The sequence below is a fragment of the Colossoma macropomum genome, unplaced genomic scaffold, assembly GCF_904425465.1.
Source record: "Colossoma macropomum unplaced genomic scaffold, Colossoma_macropomum, whole genome shotgun sequence".
In the NCBI taxonomy this organism is placed as follows: domain Eukaryota; kingdom Metazoa; phylum Chordata; class Actinopteri; order Characiformes; family Serrasalmidae; genus Colossoma; species Colossoma macropomum.
The window spans coordinates 23,916,627-23,938,937 of NW_023494809.1; the positions used below are offsets into that span (position 1 = coordinate 23,916,627).

At 38.8% G+C, this 22,311-nt stretch overlaps 1 protein-coding gene across 1 annotated transcript in view; it reads left to right on the plus strand.

Moving 5' to 3' along the window:
• ctnnd2a (catenin (cadherin-associated protein), delta 2a) overlaps positions 1 to 22,311 on the plus strand; it is a 547,011-nt gene that overhangs the window by 507,403 nt on the left and 17,297 nt on the right. Inside the window, exons 18-19 of the mRNA XM_036558377.1 lie at positions 1,989 to 2,073; positions 15,364 to 15,490. Of these exons, the coding sequence (XP_036414270.1) occupies positions 1,989 to 2,073; positions 15,364 to 15,490 (212 nt within the window). The remainder of the gene's footprint in view (positions 1 to 1,988; positions 2,074 to 15,363; positions 15,491 to 22,311) is intronic.

The window sequence follows — 22,311 nt, forward strand, 5'->3', positions numbered from 1 at the left end:
TGTATTGTTTATTATGAATGTACATTGTTATGTATGTTCATTTCTAAAACAAACTGTAGTGTTCAGAAGCCAACAAGGACGCAGCATATGTGGAGTTTTTTTCAGTCCTGATGAAAATGCATCTCAGGGGGCTCCTGATGAAGTTGCTTGTAAGAAAAGCAAGAGCCTGTAAAGCTGCATCAATGAAGAAACAGAAACAGAAGATAGTTTTGATTTGTTTAAAATGTTTTCTGATCTTGGCATAATTTATTCTGTTGGCGATAATATACTTTAATACAGAATTTAAAGGGGAATTCCACTGATAATTCAGTTGTTGAGATGCAATTTAGAGTGTTCATATAATGGTTAATTGTAAAGAAACTCACTGACTCTGTTTTCTATACAGTGGTGGTGATATGAACCAGAGATTATAATGTCTAAAATGCAAGTACAAAAAAATCTATCCAGAATCACCAGTGAAAATACAGGGTGTCCCAAAAAAAATTGACATCATTTGAGATGTGAGTATCTTATAGCTAACAGCTACATGTCCTAGGCAAACGAAATTAAATAGGCTTCATGTTGAACAATACAAGATTTATTTATCAAAATTCAAACAAGAAATTCAGAGGGATGTAGATTTTATAACACACATATGCCTTTTTGTTTCTAGTGAACGCCTTCTTCAGGTTCTTCAACCTGAAAAAAAAAATTAAACTTGGTTAGTTTTTACACATTTTGTTGAAATTTGAGATCATTTAAGAGAGAATTGTTTGTTATTAGACTACGAAATGATGTAAATTTTTTTGGGACACCCTGTACATGTGTCTTCTGGGTTTATATGTGATGTTGATAATGGTAAAATGCTAAACCTGAGGAAAAAAAATCTTTGGGTGCTGTTTTGCCTTTCTCTGAAAACTAACGCAAGATAACGTCTCAGGCATCAGGCAGCGAATTCATAACTATTTCATTAAAGAACTTTCAGTGACGGAGCTTTTAGAGGTGCTAAACTCCTCAGACGTCTGGTTCCTGTCGCCACCACAAGTTTCTCTAGAACCTCAGTACTTCAGACTGAATGACTTGATGGAATTATTTTATTGATGTATCTGGTCATGTGTGTACACTGATAACATCCAAAACCACGTCTTTGTTTCTACACTCATCGTCTATTTTAACCAGCTCCACTCACCATATAGGAGCACAATGTAGTTCTACAATAACAGACTGTAGACCATCTGTTTCTCTGCATGCTTTGTCACCCTGTTCTTCAACGGTCAGGACCCCCACAGGACCACCACTAATTATTTGGGTGGTGGATCATTCTTAGCACTGCAGTAACACTGACGTGCTGGTGGTGTGTTAGTGTGTGTCATGCTAGTCTGAGTGGATCAGACACAGCAGTGCTGCTGGAGTTTTTAAACACTGTGTCCACTCACTGTCCACTCTATTAAGCATACCTACCTTGCATGTAGATGTAAAGTCAGAAACAGTAGCTTGTCTGTTGTTGCACAGTTGGTTATCTTTCAGTCCTTCATCAGTGGTCACAGGACACTGTTTGCTGGATATTTTTGGTTGGTGGACTATTCTCAGTCCAGCAATGAAACTAAGGTGTTTAAAAACTCCAGCAGCACTGCTGTGTCTGATCCACTCAGACCAGCACAACACACACTAACACACCACCACCACGTCAGTGTCACTGCAGTGCTGAGAATGATCCACCACCCGAATAATACCTGCTCTGTGAGGGTCCATAGGGGTCCTGACCACTGAAGAACAGGATGAAAGGGGGCTAACAAAGTATGCAGAGAAACAGATGGACTACAGTCTGTAACTGTAGAACTACAAAGTGCACCTATATAGTAAGTGGAGCTGATAAAATGGACAATGGGTGGTGGTTTTAATCGTATGGCTGATCTGTGTATATAGAGTATTATAAAGGTTTCACACTTGACTTCAGATGTCAGTACCAGACCTGTTTTCTAAAAGTTATTCTTCTCTCTGCCTTTCAGACATTCACCAAAGGTGGTGAAAGCAGCATCTCAGGTCCTCAGCAGCATGTGGCAGTACAGGGATCTGCGCAGCCTTTACAAGAAGGTAAATAATCGTCTCCCAACAGTGACACTGTTGTTAGTCTGGCATGACCCCATTGTATAGCAGTGTTTGAATTAGTGAATATTCACCCGTGACCACTTGTATGTGATTAATCTTGCTGGGAAAATGTTTTAGTTCTGAGAACTTCTGCTGTCAGGAACAAGAAAAAAAACATTTCAGCTTCACCTGCAGTGATTCGTTCAAGCTGAGAAATAGCCTTCGTGCTGAGAAAGCCATAAATATACGTCTGAATGCTCAGAAGGCTAAGAGATGTGTAATTCAGCCTTTATTCAGCATGACATAGCGCAGACACCAGGAAAGAAAGGCCTATTGAGAAATAACATGGCCAAGTCTCAGAGATATTTACCGAAAATGTCCAATCAATAAATGCTTGTTGTGCCTCATGTGTTCACCGTTGTGCAGCTCCATTCAGCACATAAACCTAATCTTTTGCGTGAATTATGTAGACCATCTCTCTCTAATGAAAGGTTGGCCTTCGCAGATGCATAACTGTGCTGTCCGAACTTCGTTAGGAACAATGTGTGCGCTGAAAGGCAAGGTGAGAACATAAGCACATACTGGCATTGAAAAGCATTTGATTGTTGTACTTGAACTGCGGTAAGATGTTGAAACATCAGCGATTGAATGACAGAATTTTTCATATGTGCTGCAGCATCCAAATGAAAGTGTAGTGTTTCAGGAGTCAGATTTTTTTTGCAAAATCAGGCAAGTGAAAGGTTGGAAGTCAGTTACAACAAAAAAAAAATGTTTTTTAAATTTTATAAAAATTCTCATAGCTCATTTTAACAAGTGGATAATTTATGTCAGAATTCAGATTGATATTGATTGAACGATCAATAAATACCAACCGATACCACGTGCAAATACAAGAGGAGAATTTTATGATGATTTTAAAATGATTAAAAATGTATCATGCATACAGTGAAAGGAAAAATCCGGGTATACTTCAGGGACGACTGGGTGCAAAAACTAAACACAAAGTCTGCAGAACATAGTAATTGAATTAGGACGATCTGCCCACTCTCATTCTAAATGTAACAATGTTTAATCCAGAAAGTGTTTTTATTGTTTTTTTAATGTTTTAAGCGTTTTAATTTTGTATCATGTAGCATTTTTTCATCAAATTTCTACTACAAACATAATTTCCACCCAAGCATTCAACCCACTGAATAGATAATCTTGCTCTGTGCTGATTCTGAAGGCAGCCAGACATGATCATTTAATGTTAATAACTGTTTATAATTACTGGTTCCCAGTTACTTCTGATGGTCAACACAATACATGCTGATTCTGAAGAGCAGCAACATTCCAGTAATAATATATAAAAATGTAAGGAGTTATTCCAAAAAAAACTAAACATAATCTGAATTTGATTAATCTGATTTGTGAATCTCTGAACAGTGAGGGCATTCAGGTCTGTACTGTTCTCGTGGTGTACACTTCACATGCACTAGCCCACTTGTAGAATATGGTAAAAGATCACTAATCTGACCAGATCGCTATTTCCACATCTCTGTAGACCTCTTAAATGTGCACGAGGGGTTTATGCACTGCACTTTTATTCCCCCTCTGGGTAGTTGTGGATGGACTGTTGTTGCTGACAGTCTGAACACATCCTGCATTGACTTTCTCACTCACGAGGAATAACTGCTTTTCTGATTTTCCAAACACATCGCTTTAATGCACGAGCGTCACACTTATTAAATATGTGCAAGCAACGACAGTTTCCAACCATGTGTTCTGAAAAATGTTTGATACACCGTTAAAAAGAAAGAAAAAAAAGTAATGTTGTTTTAACTTTAAAAAAGTAACATGGCTGATGTAAAATTATACATCATTTATTAAAGATCAGATAGTATCTTTAGTGAAATTATAGAATACATCATATTATCAGATAGTAAACTTACATAACAGAACGTAGGACATGTTTTGTTAATTTACTATGTGATATTAAATTTTAGTTCAGGCACAAATAAATTCAATCGCAAAACTTGGATATTTACGTTTTTATAACTATTTTATGTGTTGCTAGTACTAAGGCATACAGACTAAGCAAATGTTTTGGACGAATTAAAATTTATATTTTAATCCAGTCCAGTAATGTTTAAAATTTTTTGTTCAGGTAACAAAAAAAATGCTCCAGCAGTCAGCAAAACGTTTTACAGTGCAGATTCATGCTTCCCCTAGGCTCTTAAGCTGGAGGGGGGAAAGCACTTCTTGCTCTCACTATGGAGACTCCTGACTATGGAGTGCTATGGTGTCACTGGGATTCAGACTCTGAACCCTTTGATAATGAGGCAGTTAGAGAGTTGCACCATCCTAGAGCTGTAAAAGCATTTACTCAGAGCAGTGTCAAACAGTTCCTTATGCTCAGACAGAGTACAGAAACATCTGTAGTGGCGCATCTGTTTACCTTCCTGATATTCAGGAGATCATGAGCTCAAATCCTAGTGAAGCCTCGGCTCCTTACGATTGGGATTTTTTTTAAGCTTTAATATGTATGTAAGTAATATGTCTGTCATTCACTACTCACTTTTGTAATTATGCAATATAAATCAAAGCAAAAAGACAATGATAACTTTAGGGGTAAAAGGCTTAACACTTAAATTCCTCATGCTCATAATCACATAACCTATACATTAGTTTCTTAAGCCTTAAGATTAGTGACAGAATAAAAATCTTACAGTTTGAGGATCTGAAGACAAACAAATAAACAAAAAACAAGTATAGAAGTCTGAAGTGGACAGCAAGCATAAACAAAAGTAGAGAGCGCGCGATTAATCAGGTTGTATGTGCATCGAGTGTATGTGACAGGCCAGTGTCCCCCTGCTGGGGCTTAAAAAAAGCCCCCAGGCCCTGACAACTCAGTAGCAAGCAGCAGTCTGATAGTTGCAGGCCAGCTCTGAGGTGGGAGACCTGCGGTAGTCCCAGATTCTCATCTGAAGAGGTCATGTGAATCACTGCTGACACCTCTGTTCAGACTCCAGTCCAGTGGGGCCTGGGTGCTCCAGACAGGGGACACCACATTTCCTGACCTTTAGAGCCCAGAAAAGGCCATAAGTCAGCTCGTCTCAGAAACGACTTTTGTCTGTTCATATACACAGGTTTTGGTCCCATACAAGGGATGACTGCCCTACATTCTCCGAATGACCACCTGGATCACAGGCCTTTTGTGTCAGTCCTATGCACAAAAAGCCTGCAAGTTCACTTTCCTCAGCTTATTGTTAGCTATATTAGCCTCATAGCTCCAGCGCAAAACTAAACAAGTAAATTTCACACACCAAACGTGTTTTGGCTGACCGACTATATTTAGGGTAAATAGAAAATTAAATTGTGTGAAGGTAATTTGATCACAGTTTGTTTTGATAGCCCCATATAGATTATCTACAGATGCTTCAACTGTAAACAAACTATCTAGTCAGGTTTAAGATTAGTTGGGTTTTAGTTGAATTTAAGATTAGGTTTAGAATTAGATTTAATAGAATCTTTTACATTCAGCTTATACTTTCTGCAAACTTCAGTCATTAAGAGTGAAGTAAACAAAGTCATTCAGAATGGTTTGGTGTGAAATGCTCTATTCTAGAGAAACTTTCTGAGTGAGAATTGTTCACAGTGGTGGTGATAGAAACCAGATGTCTGAAGAGTTTAATGCCTCTAAAAGCTCCTTCACAGAAAGGTACTACATAAAATGGTGATAAATAAGTTGCCTGATGCCTGAGACAATGTTTTACAGTAGTTTTGAGATAAAATGTTTTGGCCAAAAATATTTTTAAACACATTCACAGTGAAGAGGTACATGCAGGGTGTTGTAGGCACAGTAGTCAGGAGAGAAAAGATTTTTTTTTCCAGATTTTCCACTATTTTATCATTATCATTACTACATTTAAAACCAAGAAGACAGGTAGATTCACTGTTCCTTTTAGTAAATAAATAGATAGTAAATAAAATGGCTGTGTTTGCATTGTAGACATCGCAATCCCTGGTTCTTATAACCATCAATCTAAAGAAATCTAAGTCTGTAAGTTTCTCTACAATGAAGCATTTTAGATCAAACAACTTCGAATGATTTTGTTTACATCATAACCATGGAATTTTGCAGAAATTTAGAGAAGTCAGTGGTATTCCCCTTTAACTTTTAGTTGTTTAATCAATATTTAGTTTAATGTTAGTAAAGACAAAGTGAGCATCTGCAAAGCATCTACAGTGAAGACTCCAAACAAAATTTTCATATACTTTATGCTAAAGTATATTAAAGTATACTACACTAATATCACCTTTATATACTAATCAGAATATTTAGTAACATTTAGACTTAGTTCAGACTTATTTAGTTCTCCATTCCCGAGGAAATGACAGTATAAGTTGTGAAGGAAGTGTAGCTGAGCCTGTGTGGAGAAGTGTGGCGTTTCCATAAATTAATTAGCAATGGCGCTTCATCTTACTGATGACATTGACTTTATATGAGGTTATTTACATGCCATGTAGACCAATTACTCTTTCTGCCTTTGCAAAGTTGCCCAGAACAGCTGGCTCAGTTCTTCATACTTAGCCTTGTTTTGTTATATTAGCTCTAGGTGCACAAAAGAAGACTGGAACACATCCATTTTCTATATTTTGCATGGCCACCAGTGTGGATAGCAGAGCAGAGAGTGTTCTGTTACAATGCCCCCTCAGGCTGAGTATTGAACTGCTGCTCATCATCTGTAAGTGATGTGGACAGGAGGCTGGGGGAACGGCATGCTGACGTCACCCAGCAGGTCAAGGGCATGAAGGACATAACAAACCATCACCGCACCACACACAGGAGGCAGAGTTATTACATCTCAGCCCATGTTTATTACCAGCAGAACTCACATTGATTTTTGAAGGTCCCATTCAAGCAGACTCTCCCCCTCTTCTCTTCCTTTTTCACTTACTGTCTTTCTCTCCTTCTGTAGTGTCACTATCTGTTTTTCTCTTTCTCTCCTTCTCACATTTCCTGTTTCTCTTCCTTTTTGTCTCGCCTTCTACGTCACCATCTATTCCGCTCTTCTCTTTCACTCTCTCCCTCTTTAGATCTTACTCCCGCTTTCTCTCCGTGTCAAAATGTATTCCTCTCCTTCACTCTCTCACTCTCTTCTTCGTCTCCATCTATTCTTCTCTCGCTTTCTCACCCTCCCTGTGTTACCTTCTCTCTCTCATTCTCTCACTTCCTATTCTCTCCACTCTCTCCTACGGCCTGCAGGTCTTTTTCTCCTCTGAGTACTCCTCTAGTTGGTCTTCTCTCTGCACCGGCCCGTCTGAGCTGTGGAAATGTCACTAGGGATGACATTAAAGAAAGGGCGCTACCATACAGATTGCTATTATTAACATTTGCAGAGCCCCTGCGTCTCATCTCGTTGCAGCGTAATGACAGTTATTCTGTGTGGCCGTGGCTTTCTTCCCCCCCTCATGCCTCATTCAGGAGGTGTCGATTAGACAGCCATGCCACCTGAGGTGCGATGCTCCTGTTGTGGGTGCTGGTGAGCCAAGAAGAAGAGAGGAAAATGGAGAGCAGATGTGAAAAATGGGGTGCTATGCTCTAGAGGAGGAACTGAGGGAGTGCACTGTGCCAATGAATCTCAACACGAGTATAAAATGTACATTGTCCTGAAATGTTGGCATATGCTTTTAATACAAATGTATATGTTTGTAACAAAAGAGACTCTGAGATGGTTGGATGTAAGTGTGAATGAATTTCTAGTCATCATTTTCAGAAAGAGGTACAAGCATCATGACAGAGGCAGACACAGCAATCACAGGATAATTTACAATCGCGGCAATTCTAACCTGGGTAAACTACAATATATAGCAGTGGTGAACTATGACTGTTAGATCTCGCCTAAACTTAAACAACTGCATGCACATGAACTTTTTTTGGCTATTCTAGATAAAAACACAGTAAAGACGTTTCATTCATGCTTTATTAAATGTTTGGAACAGATATCATACAGTTACATTCCATATTGCAGATTTACAGTGGCTCCTTCAGTAATGAGCCCCGGCATAGGGATGCGGCTGTTTTTAATTTCTAATAACTAACTGAAACCTGGTTAGGTTATCACTCGGATTCTGTCAGTGACATATCTTGGACTTCCAGAAGACCTAGAGTGATTTTTCCTCATAAAATTAGTCCCACCCACTGTAAATCAAACCGTGATTGTACAGTTCCACTGTTACTTTCTAATTATGTCGGTTATTAATCTAACATGCAAGGCCCTCAGTCCAGCTCTTATGTCCTGACCAGTGGGAGAGCTAGCTTGGCTGTATCTAACATGATGCAACAGACAAAGAAAGTCCTGATTGGGCCATTTTCTTTTAGCCATTGCATGATGATTCTGTAAAATAAAAAAAAAAGAAAAAGTCCAGAAATCTATGGGAACACCAAGGCAACAGGGACAGCTTACAGACATCAAAACCAGACACAGGTCTAGAACAGCTGGAGCAGAGACAGAACAACTGGATGGCAAAAGAAGCCTCTACAACAGAGGCTAAAAGTTCTAGAACAACCGTTTTCTGGACATCCTAAAGACAACCGCATATATTAGAATATTGGTGTTTGATATAGAATACTTGGAGTGCATGCTCTGGCATTCATTGTTCCTGACCTCAATGACCAATTGGATCAGGTGTGTTAGATCAGGACTGGAACTAAACTTTCAGGGTGATCTAAAGGACAAAGGTTGGACAGCCATGTTCTACAACAACTAATTAAAAATAATACCAGAACAGACCAGATTCGATGATAACACAGATGTTTATGGTCCCCTACCGAGTAGCATAACCTCTGGGTAAACTAGCACATACAGTACCAGGCTGTCTGATTAGATGCAGGCCCAGAAACCCTCAAAAATATCTCCTTTCTTGCTGGTGCTGTGAGGAAAAAGTTTGCAGAACTCATGGAATTATCTTGATTTTCCAAAATTTCACTAAAGTGTAATCTGATTTTACTTAAAATCATTGCAATAAATAAAGACAGACTTAACAAGTACAGTGATGAATTTTGAAAAGCCGAGAAAAACTTTCGGGTTGTGGCTTATAGATTAGATTACTTTTCAGGAGGCGTTGATCCAGAAACTTAGATCATTCCAAAGGGTTCTAGGACTGTCAATCTCCTAGCATACCTGAGGGATTATGGCTGCGTAGGCTGAGCATCTGCCATGGTGCCTTTGGGGACTCAGTAATGAACACTACCCTCGGCTCGCCGAATCACATATTTCTGAAAATTTTTGCCATGTATGTGTTAACTGCTATTGTTAGCGAATAGTGCCTAGGGAGCTTCCCCAATTGACTCTGCACTGTTAGCTTGGTGTCCATGGTCTTATCTACAAATGAGAATTAGGAGGCATGCCACGCATTAGGGTGGAAGTAACACGTTAAAAATGAGCTTTTTGGGCCATGAGCTGATCTCTGAATAATGGATTAAGATACAGCGTTTAATCATGCCCGCACTAACTATTCATCCCATGTAGAGCTGAAACTCTTGCTTTAATACGTCCTTCAAAGTCCATCAATCACTGGCACATTAGCCTGACACTGCTAATGAAGAGGTTGCAAAGAGTTATGAGATTGTGGAATAATTGCAATCGCAAGCCTTTAATTGCATTGAAACCCACTCTTCCTTAAACTTATTTTTTTTCAAGTGGCTGGTTCCTCAGGAGAATGAGCAACATCAAGAAAAGCATCCATCCTTTACCGGTTCCTTTTTACTGGGTGACAGGCCTGCTGTCTTGTTCCCATAAAGTAGCAGAGATACCGCCCTCGTTCTTTTCAAGTCTGAAGTTGAAGAAAGAGGAACTAGGGATGCCTAAAATGGCACAACTAAAAACAGATTCCTCCGTGGGCCAGGCCTGCAGGAAGCAGGCGACAAATGCCGTTTATTCAGCGCTTTGTGCCTTTTCTACTCGGCTCGCGTGGCCTTCAGCTGCCTGTCCGACATCGTTATTGCAACAAGCACAATAGTCGCGTAGCAACAGCTGCGTCTCCTTGCCAACAGGGCCGCGCGGCCGAGGTGTGTATGTGTCGGCAGTGGAGGGACTGTGTGTGGAAAGTGGGGCAGCTTTGAACTGCTTGGCGTCAGAAAGCACCCACCCTTTGATCTCGCCCCTAAACCCCTTTCAGACACAGGCCCGTCACAGAAGGGGCAAGCGAATGTCAAGGGGAATGTTCCTGGTGGCTGTCAGAGGAATCCCGATGCCAAAGTACTGTGTGAAGACTTACTCACTCTTTCTCCACTAGCCCTTAACCCACGGCTCAGGGCCAAGTTTTTAGCTGATTTATCTGATTTTAGAAGATGAAGCGTTTTTACATTTTTCCTATAGCTTTATTTATGAACAGACTGCCAGGCGCTTCTCTGATTCCTATACAGTATCTGTTCTAATCAGCTCTACTTGCTTTGGGTAGTTTTATAATTGTGGAAAAAAAGCATGCGATTTTATTCATTCCAGACTGTAGGGTATAGTCAAGGTGTTTCGCTGGCATTGCTGAAGATGTAGCATCGCCAGCCAGCAATTTCTAGCATTTAATAAATCCAGAACTAGAACACTAAAACCCATACTGGCATGTAGCTTAAAATTTATAGTCAGGCTAAAGCAAATGCTAATTATCTGTTACCTCAGCTAATGTTACTTGCCTACTCACCGCATAACTTTTTTTCACCAAAACTTGACCATCACACCTACATGAGCATGTTGGACATTGCAAAACGCTAGGAATTAATATGTAATGGTAACAGAAAAGACATTTTCACTGCTCCAGAGTGCAGCGGTGCCGTGCTTTACACCACTCCCGCCAACATTCTGCATTGTGCATAGTGATCATAGGCTTGCGTGCAGCTGCTCAGCCATGGGAACCCATTTCATGAAGCTCCCGACGCACAGTTCTTGTGCCAATGTTGCTTCCAGAGGAGGTTTGGAACTCTGTAATAAGACATACAACAGCAGACAGGCGATTTTTACGTGCTCCAGCACTTGATGGCCCCACTCTGTGAGTTTTCATGGTCTAGTGCTTTGTGGCTGAGCTGCTGTTGCTCCTAGACACTTCTGTTTCACAATAATAGCACTTACAGACCACAGCAGATCTAGCAGGGCAGACATTTTTGGCAAAGGTGGCATTTTAATGACAGTGCCACATTTAAAGTCACTGAGCTCTTCAGAATGACCCATGGCTATGTGCTTGAGTTTATACAGTTGTTAGCAATGGGTGTGGCCAAAACACCTGAACTCAGGAACTAGGTGGGGCGTCCACATGTTTGGCCATATGGTGTCTTTTATCTTTTAGCTTGAAAACAGCAAATTAGTGAAGACAATACCAAACGTGACACGTTTCCTAGTTTACGGATAAGTTTTGTAGTTGTATTCTATTAAATCTATAAGTGTATGGCTCTACAGTGCCCTCTGGTGGGGTACTTCATGATTCTTACATGTGAGACTGTATAATATTAGAGAGTTACAGTTATGTTTATCAAAAACAGTGATTTAGTGTTCAGTTTTTACACTTTTAGGACTGTTCAAAAATGTAAAAGTTTTAATTCTAGAGCCAAAGCCAATACATTTTGGTTATATTTACAACAGCTGCCCCTCCCACAAATAAAGTCCCGTGAATTTCAAGGTTTACTAAATAAGTAGTGAAAATACAAATAATGCTACATACGCATTTGTCATCACTAAGCTAAGTGAAAATAAGGCTACTATTATAACCATACCCTATTACCACAGATGACAATCAGCACAAATTAAATGTGCAGGAATGTTAGCCTGCATATATACTGTCGCTGTCCAAAGCAAAACAAGTATCTTTAAAATGGTAACTTTACAGGAGAGGGCAAAAACGCCCTTAACTTATAATGTAAGTTAATGTAAAGAGATTTTGTTCTAATTGATTTGGGGGCATTTCTGTTGGACCAATCATCATGAAATTGTCACACAATGTAAAGGAAAACTGGTGTGTTCAAATGACAGAAAAAAATCAAATATGAGATATATGTTTTTGTTTCAAAAATACCAATGTTATCCATAGAAAATAATGGCTTAGATTCAGGGCTCTTCTGGTGACCTAAAAATTGATGACATGTCCTCAGAGGTCTACTCTGTTGGGTTTGGTCATCCACATCACTTCTTTTAAGATTCTATGACCGAAGAGATTGATGGTCACAGTTGTTGCTCTTAGCATACGGCCAAACAATTGTGATAAGCCTCTCCAACATTCCAGTCATTTCAGCATCCATTTCCACTCTGCATAATTCCGTGGAATAAATGCTCGCAGCCTTTACATCATTAAAGGAAATAATCAGAGGAATGTTGATGTCTAGGAATTAAAACAGGGAAAAGAGAGCAGTTATTTTAATTGGAGTCTATGCAAATGTAATAAATGAATTCTCTGCCATGTGTTGCACTCTTAAAAGTGAAATCCACAGATTTCTCAAAATCTTTGCATAATTTAATGGTTGAGATGTAAGCAGTCATTCAAATTGGTTTAATGTGAAATGGTGCATCGTAGAGAAACATGACATAACATGGTGATAAGAAGCAGGAGTTCTAATATCTACAACAGAAATATAACCATTTTATGTACTATCCAGTATGACCAGCGAACCTACACATCTTCTGAATTTTTCTTTTTAATGTTGATAATAGTAAACTCTGTCACCACCGCTGTGAATAGTTCTGACTCAATACGTTTCTCTAGAATGGAGCATTTCACGTTTAACCACTCTGGAAATTGCTGGAATATCCCTTTAAATATAAATGTAATATGAGAGCATCAAAAAGGCTCATGTGGAGCAACATCATAGAACATTTGTGCCCAATCCTGGTCCTGGAGATCTACCACCCTATACCCTTCAGCTCCAGCCCTTATCAAACACAACTAATCCAGGTAATGAAGGCCTTCAGGGGCATCTGAATATTAGAGTCAAGTGTGTTGAATCTGCGCTTCTCGGGTGGTAGATCTTGAGGAACAGGATTGGGTACTCGGCATAGAAGAACTACTTTTGGTCCCCCTTTAAGAGCCTTTTAGTTGATGTCATGTTGGTAAATCAGGTGTATAAATTTGAAGACTTTTTAAGCTTAAAGAACCCTCACAAAATGTAAAAGGTGTATACAAAATAAATCAAATCAAAATACATCAAAAGGCAAGAACCAGTTAGGAACCTTTATTTTTAAAAGCGTAATGAAGAGATGCTGTTGTTCTAACTTTTCACTCCATTTAAATTATGGAGTTATGATTCCCTTTCAGTCTGCCTTTGGTTATTGATCATATCTTTAGAATTACTGAAGTATTTTTACGTTTGCCGTCAAGTTTAAAAGAACTGAGCACAGTATGTTCTGATACCTCCATACTACAGTTTAATTAAAGAGTTAAAGAGTCCTGCATGCCCAGTTTATGAAAACAGCAGCAGTTTTCAAAACATATCCATATAACTTCCATCTGGATAAGACTTTCAATAACTTTGTTTTCAGTGACTAAAAAGCCTGTTTTCTTGAGAAAATTCAGAGATAAAAAATACATTTTCAAAAATATACAGATACATGTGGATTGGGCCTAAAATCATTTGAATTCCCTGAATGTTCAGATTTGAGTCTGGCAGAGTGAATCTAAACAATACAGTTGTTTTCTAGTCTGAATATTCTCTAAACATTCAGTAGAGGACCTTGTGGCCTATGATGATGCAGCATGTTATTGTGCAGGACATCATGCAATACGATCCTTCATTCTATCTACTGTGCAGACTTGAGCTATGTCATCACTCAGTAGAACGGTGCCATTGATTCATGGGGTGGGCCACATGGGCAAGGCCAGTGGCCAATGGCCAAATTCTGAAATCTCCTGCAGTAGCCTATCAGCTTTCAGTTGGCCAGCCAGGCTCCCAGTCTGCTGGTCTGAAGCCATTTCCACCATGCATCCATTGATTTCTGCAGTGACTCCATACTAGATGTTTTAAATTATCTAGACAGGCTGAGTGCTTTAATAGTGAGCATCTTGTGTGTGCTGTACTAACAGAGCTTTTTCCTGCATGAGCCCACTTTGTATTTTTAAAGAATTTGTTTTGCACAGGCAGCAGTTCTTAGCAGTTATTAAACATTAAAAGGCCCATCTCATTGGAAAATGGATTTTCTTCACTTGTTTGAAATAAGAGTTGAATGTAGTGGGTAAACATGACAAAATATGAGCAGTGCTACAGACAAGCAAGCTAACAGTAACAGCGCACTGAACTGACATCACATGGAAGTAAATATTCTGCTGAATGTCAACACTTATGTATTAAAACCAGCTACTCAATCTGCAGTGTTAGCTTGCATGTAGCAGTATTCGTATTTTAGCTCCTTAATGACCTGATAATCAGGGAATCTGGAAAAATGTCCATACAGCAAAGTGTGTCAGCTCTGGAGTACTTTTTTGTCACAGGGCAAATTCATCATCTATTTTCAAAAATAGCATTTATTTCTTGCATTGATAAAACCAGCTTAGACCCGGAATTCCTAATATGGGCTTATTTAGCCTACAGCAGTTTAGCCCTGCCCATTCACACCAAACTGATGAGGAGTAAAACTGCTTTTTGAGTGAAGTGCAATACAGGGCAGCCAATCAGATTACAGGTCTTTTACATACAGCTGCTATCAGAAGAAAACCTCGTATCTCCACTGTTGTCATTTTTCAGTTTTTGACAATCTGAAAATGCCTGTTGACCTTTACATTGTGTGTAAATTTCATGATGAATGGACTAAAAGAAACGGCCCAAAATGACTTGGAAAAAAGTCTGGTTCCATTGACCTACATTAAAAGTAAAGTATGTTTTTTCCTTCTCCTGTAAAGTTACCATTTTGGACATGCAAGGTTTTCTTCCGACAACAGCGATATATGTCTTGCAGGAACAGTAACACAAAAGTCTGTTTGATTCTAAGGAATAAAAAGTGATTTGAAACTTTTTGCGTAAAAATGAATTGCGACTGTGTTTGGAATCCACTCAAATGTCATAGAAAAGTATAGTATATGTGTCCAACGTGACCCCACAAGATGCAAGATGCAATTTAACCTACTTCTACAGTGTATTCTTGAGTGCTGGAACCTGTGTTCAAGTGGGTTTCTGTGTTTGTTGTACCTTTCAAAAGCAGTTCTTTTTAACTATTTTGGCTGGTCTTTTGTCCTTATGGTATATGCTTGTGAATGCAGCGTATTGTACTGTCGTAACCAGAGCTTTTTATAGTGTCTCTTTATTCTGAAGTACTTTTCTTCCGCATATCTCTTCCTTTCCAGGATGGCTACTCACAGTATCACTTTGTTGGCTCTGCCTCAACAATAGAGAGGGACAGACAAAGACCTTATTCTTCCTCCCGCACACCCTCCATCTCTCCGGTTCGGACCTCCCCCAACAATCGATCAGGTGAGTTTGTTCCTTCTCCTCAAAGTCTCCAAATGTAGAGGAAATGGTTAATTAATTAAAACATCTTGAAAGTGTAGATTCTAAACTTTTAATTAATTTTTTAATTAATACCACATTTACATTTGTAAGTGGAAGAGGAATATTATGACTCAAATTTGATGAAGTTATTGTTGTGCGTAGTCTTGATTTGTAGTTTGAAAACAACTTTGTCATATTTATCATTTATTCACATAGAGACAAACAGGAAAAAGTGTAGATTCAAATGTAATTTGTAATTAACTTTGTTTTTGTATAGTAAAAGGATAGTAATAACTTTAGACATATAGGAGTTAATGCGAATGTGTCTGACCATCAGATCAATTGAATAGCCATCAACTGCCATTTTACAACAGGCCTCATGAAAATAACAGCTATTAGCTTTTCATTGGTACTCATGGTAGCATGTTTGGTCAAGCTGTTACTAATAAGGATACTATTGTGCCGCTGTCCGTGGTGCTGAAGCCTTAGAAAAGGATCTTAGTCGGTCAAGAATGAATGACATTCATTCATATCTTTGGCTTTGCTTCCTATTGAGAGTTTCTTTAAGGGCTGTGGTGATTAGATGGAAAGTCCAAGGTGCCTCTGTGAACCTAGCACAGCAGGTTAATGACCCTCACTGCTATAGGGGTGGGATTCATTGTCAGGTCAATGCCTGTAATGCCTTTTCCGGTGGGCTTAGCATCCTGATGAAGCAGAAAAGTGATTTTTTTTTTGCTGCAGTTGGCTTTTGGAAGTGATGCTGGAGGATCAGGCTGGGCTGTGGAGCAGAGAGACTGGGAGCTAATGGGAGTTTAAATGGCTGAAGCACAGACTCTGAATGATGCTGTAGACCTCAGTTGTATATTGGTGGGTGAGGCAGCCACTGGGTTATCTGTAGGATTGCACTAAATTCTGAGCCAGCAACAACCAGTCAGTCAAAGAACTTAGTCAAACAACTTAGACAGTCAAATCAATAACAGATGTACAGGGAAGGCAGGGTTATTTTTGCTATAAGCAGTATAAGCCGTCACCTATGCTATATTTATTTTATTTACATACACTGTTTAGTTTTTTAAATTTCCCTAGTGCCTGTGCATGCTCTGACACACACACCGTGAGCTTTTTCCGGTCTTTTAAAACACAGTGACCAATGTAAGTCTTTTTTACTGACTAAAATCACTGAAGAATTAATTCCTTTCCATTCCTGCATACAAAACAGGATGTCACTTAGGGCCACCAAACTTTCAGTAACAGCAAGGTAATGCTGGTTAAAATGCTAATCAAGGTGCACTGATTAATTTATTCACTACTTATCTAAATCAGACATGACGCTTATTGTAAATGGTGTTTAGCAGATATACTTATTGAAAATCACTGGTATACTCAGTGGTAGATAAATGTAGTGTTAGAAGTGTTAAGTCTCACTTGTATTGGTATGGGGGGGGGGTTGTTATCCATTATGCGCCATTTCAGCGAGCTGAAAAGGAAGGAAATGCGAACTATTAGTGACGATGCATGCATGAGCACACTTGAAGCAGTCAACTGTATTTCCATCATCAGACCGATAATAATAATAATAATAATCAAATTTTTCTTTTATCTGAAATTAATATAATCGGCTACCGATATTTTGTGCACCCCTAGTTATCTGGAATAGTTGTATATGGGACCATTGACATTGATTTTAAAGGTGGGCCCATCACAGCTTAATCATTGGATTCTCTTTCTACCTTTATGTTTAGAACGCCTTCTCTTTCTGTTTGATGATTTATTGATTATGTAGTGTGTGCAGGGTGGTCTGGGACATGATTAAAAAGAATTTGGTGTGTTTTTTTCATAACTGTGTTTTAGAATAATTTTACATTTTTGAAATTGGAAAATTATTTGAATTCTGCAATACCATCTGCAGCTGTCTTTTTCTAATTCTTACTTTAAAGTTATAATTCACTCAAATAATTAAAGTTTTCCGAAAAGAACTACTACTAATAATAATATTAATAACTAATTTCTAACAAATACTACTTAAAAATAAAGATTTTTTTATCTTGAATTTCAGAAATTACATATTACTTAACAATGAACATTTTTTTTAAGTTATCAGTTTGTAAACTATCAGTATGTTCAAGTCTGCATTCTCAGCTCTTTTACATTTGGTTCAATGTCCAGCAAAAATAAATAAAATAAAGAAAGAATTGTTTTTCTTGCCAGAAAAAAGTTTACTATCCACTTTCCACAGATTTTCAAGAAGCTATGAGTGATAAATAATTAATAAAAAAAAATCTTAAATGCTTTGGTTATTGTTAGTATAAAATGATTTTTAATAGCTGCTTTAAAAATATTTTTCAAAGTCCTTTCAGAATCGCAAATCTTTTAAAATGTTTATTGTATGAAGCTGCTGATATTAGACGCAGTGTCTGTTTCTCAGTTTTACTCCCTGCTGAGCTATTTTTCATAGAATCTTTAAAGTTGACAGAAATGTGCAGGTGGAGAAGCAAAAACATCAGCAGTGATACAAAGCTGCTCTTTATACATCATCAGAGGCAGCATCCACACTGCCTATTTAACATTTGATAAGACACACAAGAGCCTAGACCCAAAAGGGCCTTTTCAAAATCAACGTGCGCATTTAAATTAATTACATGCCACAGCACTGCAATTATTTCATGATGTCTTGACCTTGCCACAGTAGAAACGTATGTAATAGCTATTAATTTGTAATTGAGAATGCGAGTGACATGCGGTTCTCCAGTGATCTTATCATGAGCTTTGCCCCTCCCACATCTCACTGATAATAAGATGCTAAATACAGAAAGATGAGAGCAGCACTTGAATGAAGAAGAGTTGTGTTGTCCTCACAATTTAGTACTAAGCTAATTGACTGCTGATTATGAAAGCAGAGATGAATATTAAATGCATGTCTTTCATGCCGAGCTTCAGAGATGCTCATGTTTTCTCGGTGCATTACCAGTCTATGAACTTAAATTGAAAAGACGTCAGCTGTTTCTAAGTGTTGTATACACATTTATATTTAACATAAATGCAGTATAAACCTTAGAAATCGAAGTCAAGAAATGACAAAATGTGGCAATAATGTAAAGGATGTTTTTCATAGTGTTAAGAATTTTGGTAGGAAGACCAGCCAAAAATGAAGACGTGACAAAATAACACAAGAATAACACCAACTGTATCAGGAGGAATGATTATAATTCCATCTATGGCAAATCGGAGATCAACAACCTGTCTAAGAGCAGCTTGTACTATCTTGAGTTCTGTCTTCCCACATAAAGAACTTAGTTGCCATCCAATTCTTGATGTCTTGCGCACATTTTATGAATGATAAGGATATGAGAAAAGTTGCTGGTTGAGTGTTAAAGTAAATCTGGGTGTGATCAGAGGTGAAACTGCAGACCATGGTGACGATTAATAGAGGGGGAGAATTTAATTAATATGCCGAAGAGGATCCAAGACAGATCCCTGTGGAACACCTTGAGAGAGCATAATAGTATGTTATTTGTGTCGGCCTTTATAAATAAAGTGCTTTCTGTCAGTTAAGTAAGAGCTATACCAGGCAGTGTCACAGACATTACATGTCTTTCTCGTGCTCACTAGAAACGTTTTGACATTACCGCTTACTGGAGACTTAACAACAGCGCGATGGTAGCCTCAAGAACAAAATCCTCAAAAGTGTGGAGCAGTGCTGAGAATGATCCACCACCCAAATAGTACCTGCTCTGTGAGGGTCCACGGGGGTCCTGACCACTGAAGAACAGGGTAAAAGGGGGCTAACAAAGTATGCAGAGAAACAAATGAACTACAGTCTGTACCTGTAGAACTACAAAGTGCACCTATATAGTAAGTGGAGCTGATAAAATGGACAATGAGTGTAGAAACAAGGAGGTGGTCATAATGTTATGCCTGATCGGTGTATTATCAGAAAGCTCTACTTCTCTACCATGGAATTCAAAGTTTGTTCTTGTATTATACAGTTAAAGTTAAAGTTATTTAAGTTTAAACACAACGTGTTGCCAGGACAGCGTTTATCCTTTAAGGGATAAGTGAGCTATGAGTAAAAAGAAATTAGTTAAAAAATTACAACTGCAACTTCTAAGGCCTGACCGTGTCTAACACAAAGTTAAGAACATGGTAGAACATGAGAAGAATCAGGGCTTGCAATTGAGCAGTATATGGGACATGAGCACTCTCTCCACATAACTCCAGTACCAGTCAAGATACCAGCAAACAGTGATAGAAGTAAACAGCCAAACTGCTGAGCACACAAACCTTAGCAGAGGGGTGCAATAGAGCTGTTATCAGGGAGCCTAAATAGTTTGCCTCTTAGCCCCCCCAGAGAACAGCAGAATAAGCAGGAGATGTCTCCAAATTTAACCAGATATCCCTTTGTGGGGTACCTAGACACTCATAACAACGTTGCCTTGATATCCAAGCATTGCTGTGATGGGACAAGACTGTGGCCCACATGTCTAACTATCCCTTACTCTGCACAGAAGATGGAAGCTGTCCATTAATGGATGCCAGAGGTAGAAGGAAGGAAAAGTTCCATTCGAGAAAAGGGCCATGTACCATTAGGACAGGACAGACCTTTCCCCTGAAGCTTCTTCCCTCAAAAAATGTGCTCCCCGAAGAGTTATACCGAACCACTAACACAGACAGTCAGGATGCTAGCAGAAAGAGAGAGAGAGAGAGAGAGAGAGAGAGAGAGACAGAGAGCAAGAGTGATGAGGTTGTGCTACGAGGCTCTCGAGCCTTGTCAGTGAAACAGTGCCATCTAAAGTGAGTAGTTAAACAGAGCCAGACACTGTTTGTTCACTCCAGTTATTTTACCACTGAGCTTCATAAAGTCAGGGATTATAAAGAACTTAAAGAGGCATGCAACATCTGCAACATCTGCAACATCTTAGAAGAGAGATGTCAATCAGTTAAATACAAGTCTTTGGAATTAGATTGTTCTATATTAGAAAAAAAATCCACGACACCACCTTCAATTTCAGTAAATCTCCTTAAAGAAAAAAATTTCACTGCATTCTTACCTTGGTCAAGATTTTTTAATTAATTTGATGCATTATTTTCACATTAGTTTATTTAATGTGATTCAGAATAGAGAATAATAGTTAAACCTCCCCTTAGACCAGATAAAACCAATCCTTGCTAGAAACATGACTGGCTTTGATTAAGAACCTCTTTATTTTTGAAGAACCATCCATTGAAAGCTTTTTAGGGAACCAAAACAGCTTCTTCTATGGCATTGCTCCAAAGAACCCATTTGGCATCTTTTAATTTTACAAAGTTTACATCCAAAGTGGACTTTTTAAATTTTTTAAGGTTTAAATAACACCCACATTATAAAAACAGGGGAAGTTCATTATTTTTTTTTTTTTTTTGTGTATAGGTGTACTTTGTAGATGTATGGTTACTGACTGTAGCCTAACAGTTGTTGCACCATTGTTTAGCCAGCAGTGTTGGGTATAAAGTGCTAGTTATATGATTATTTTTTCCTGTAAAGAAGTAGTTTTACGTGGTACAGTATAAATTCTTGTGATTATATTCCAGTTACTGATGGCCCCCATCACTCAGCACGATGCTAACCAGCATAGGCGCGTCTGTTAGCTGATGTAACAGAACTGGCGGCTGATGCTTTCCTCTGAGCGCAGACGGCTGTGCGTTAGCAGCAGTGCAAAAAGATGCTGTGGCACTTCACAGGTCTCGGAGAAAGCCTGTGCTAGCCTTTGCCCTCCTAGCACTGGTGGTATTGTGTGATTGGGGGAGTGCTAATTAGTGGGAGGAATTGGATATGTCTAAATTGGGGAGAAAATTAAGGGGGGAAAAAAGCACCGAAATTTTTACTGTTGCTGGAGTGCACAGTCCATAAAAATTACTGATGGTGCAAAATAACTGAGTTTTTAGGTTTTAAATAGCATCAGCCATTCAAAATCTTAATCAAGCATAATTGGCTGTGTCTTGCTCAAAGTTAGTGATACTAGGGATGCATGATGATATCGGAATCATATCAGTATCGGCCGATATTTGCTTTTTTAAACATTATCTGCATCAGGCTGATGATTAGATATGACAATAATTGGCGCTAGGCTTCATGTGTGCAGGGACTGAAAACAAGCAAGTACCACTGCGTTGTAAGCTCAGAGATCTTGTCAAATGAAGCTTTAAAGCTGAAAATTTTATTCCGTTACTTAAAGCCTAAACATAATGAATATGCATCTAAGGCAAATGAGCCTGACCTTCATTTGCAACTTCGCTCTCTTCAGTCTGACATGTAGCACTTGCTAAACAACATCCACGGTCTCATTAGGTGACTCAGAAAAGACAATCAGATCGGTTAAATATTGTGTGCCATGGGGACTTTGGTGGTTGGTTGTGTGGGCCATGAGTTCCAAAAGGTTGGGAACCCCTGCCTTTATGGGTGGGGTTTACCATGAGGGACCATTCTCAGTATAGCAGTGACACCAACACAGCAGTGGCATGTAGCGAGTGTTGCACTGGTACAGCAGTGTTGCTGAGGTTTTTAAATACTGTGTACAGTATTTTACTATCTATCCATTCTTGATGAATGCACCACAAATTTCTGGTGCTAGCATTATTTTCTAAGGACAGCAAAAGCTTTAATTACTCTCATTACAGATTCCCATTGGAAGTTTTGACAGCTTAAAAGCTGTGTGTGAACACTCTTTGAGTCCTGTAGTTGAAAGATTTTGAAAATATGCCAAGACGAGGCATGAAAAGTTAAAGAAGAATCCATGGCTGCACCGCAGCAAGTATCTCTGGTGGTA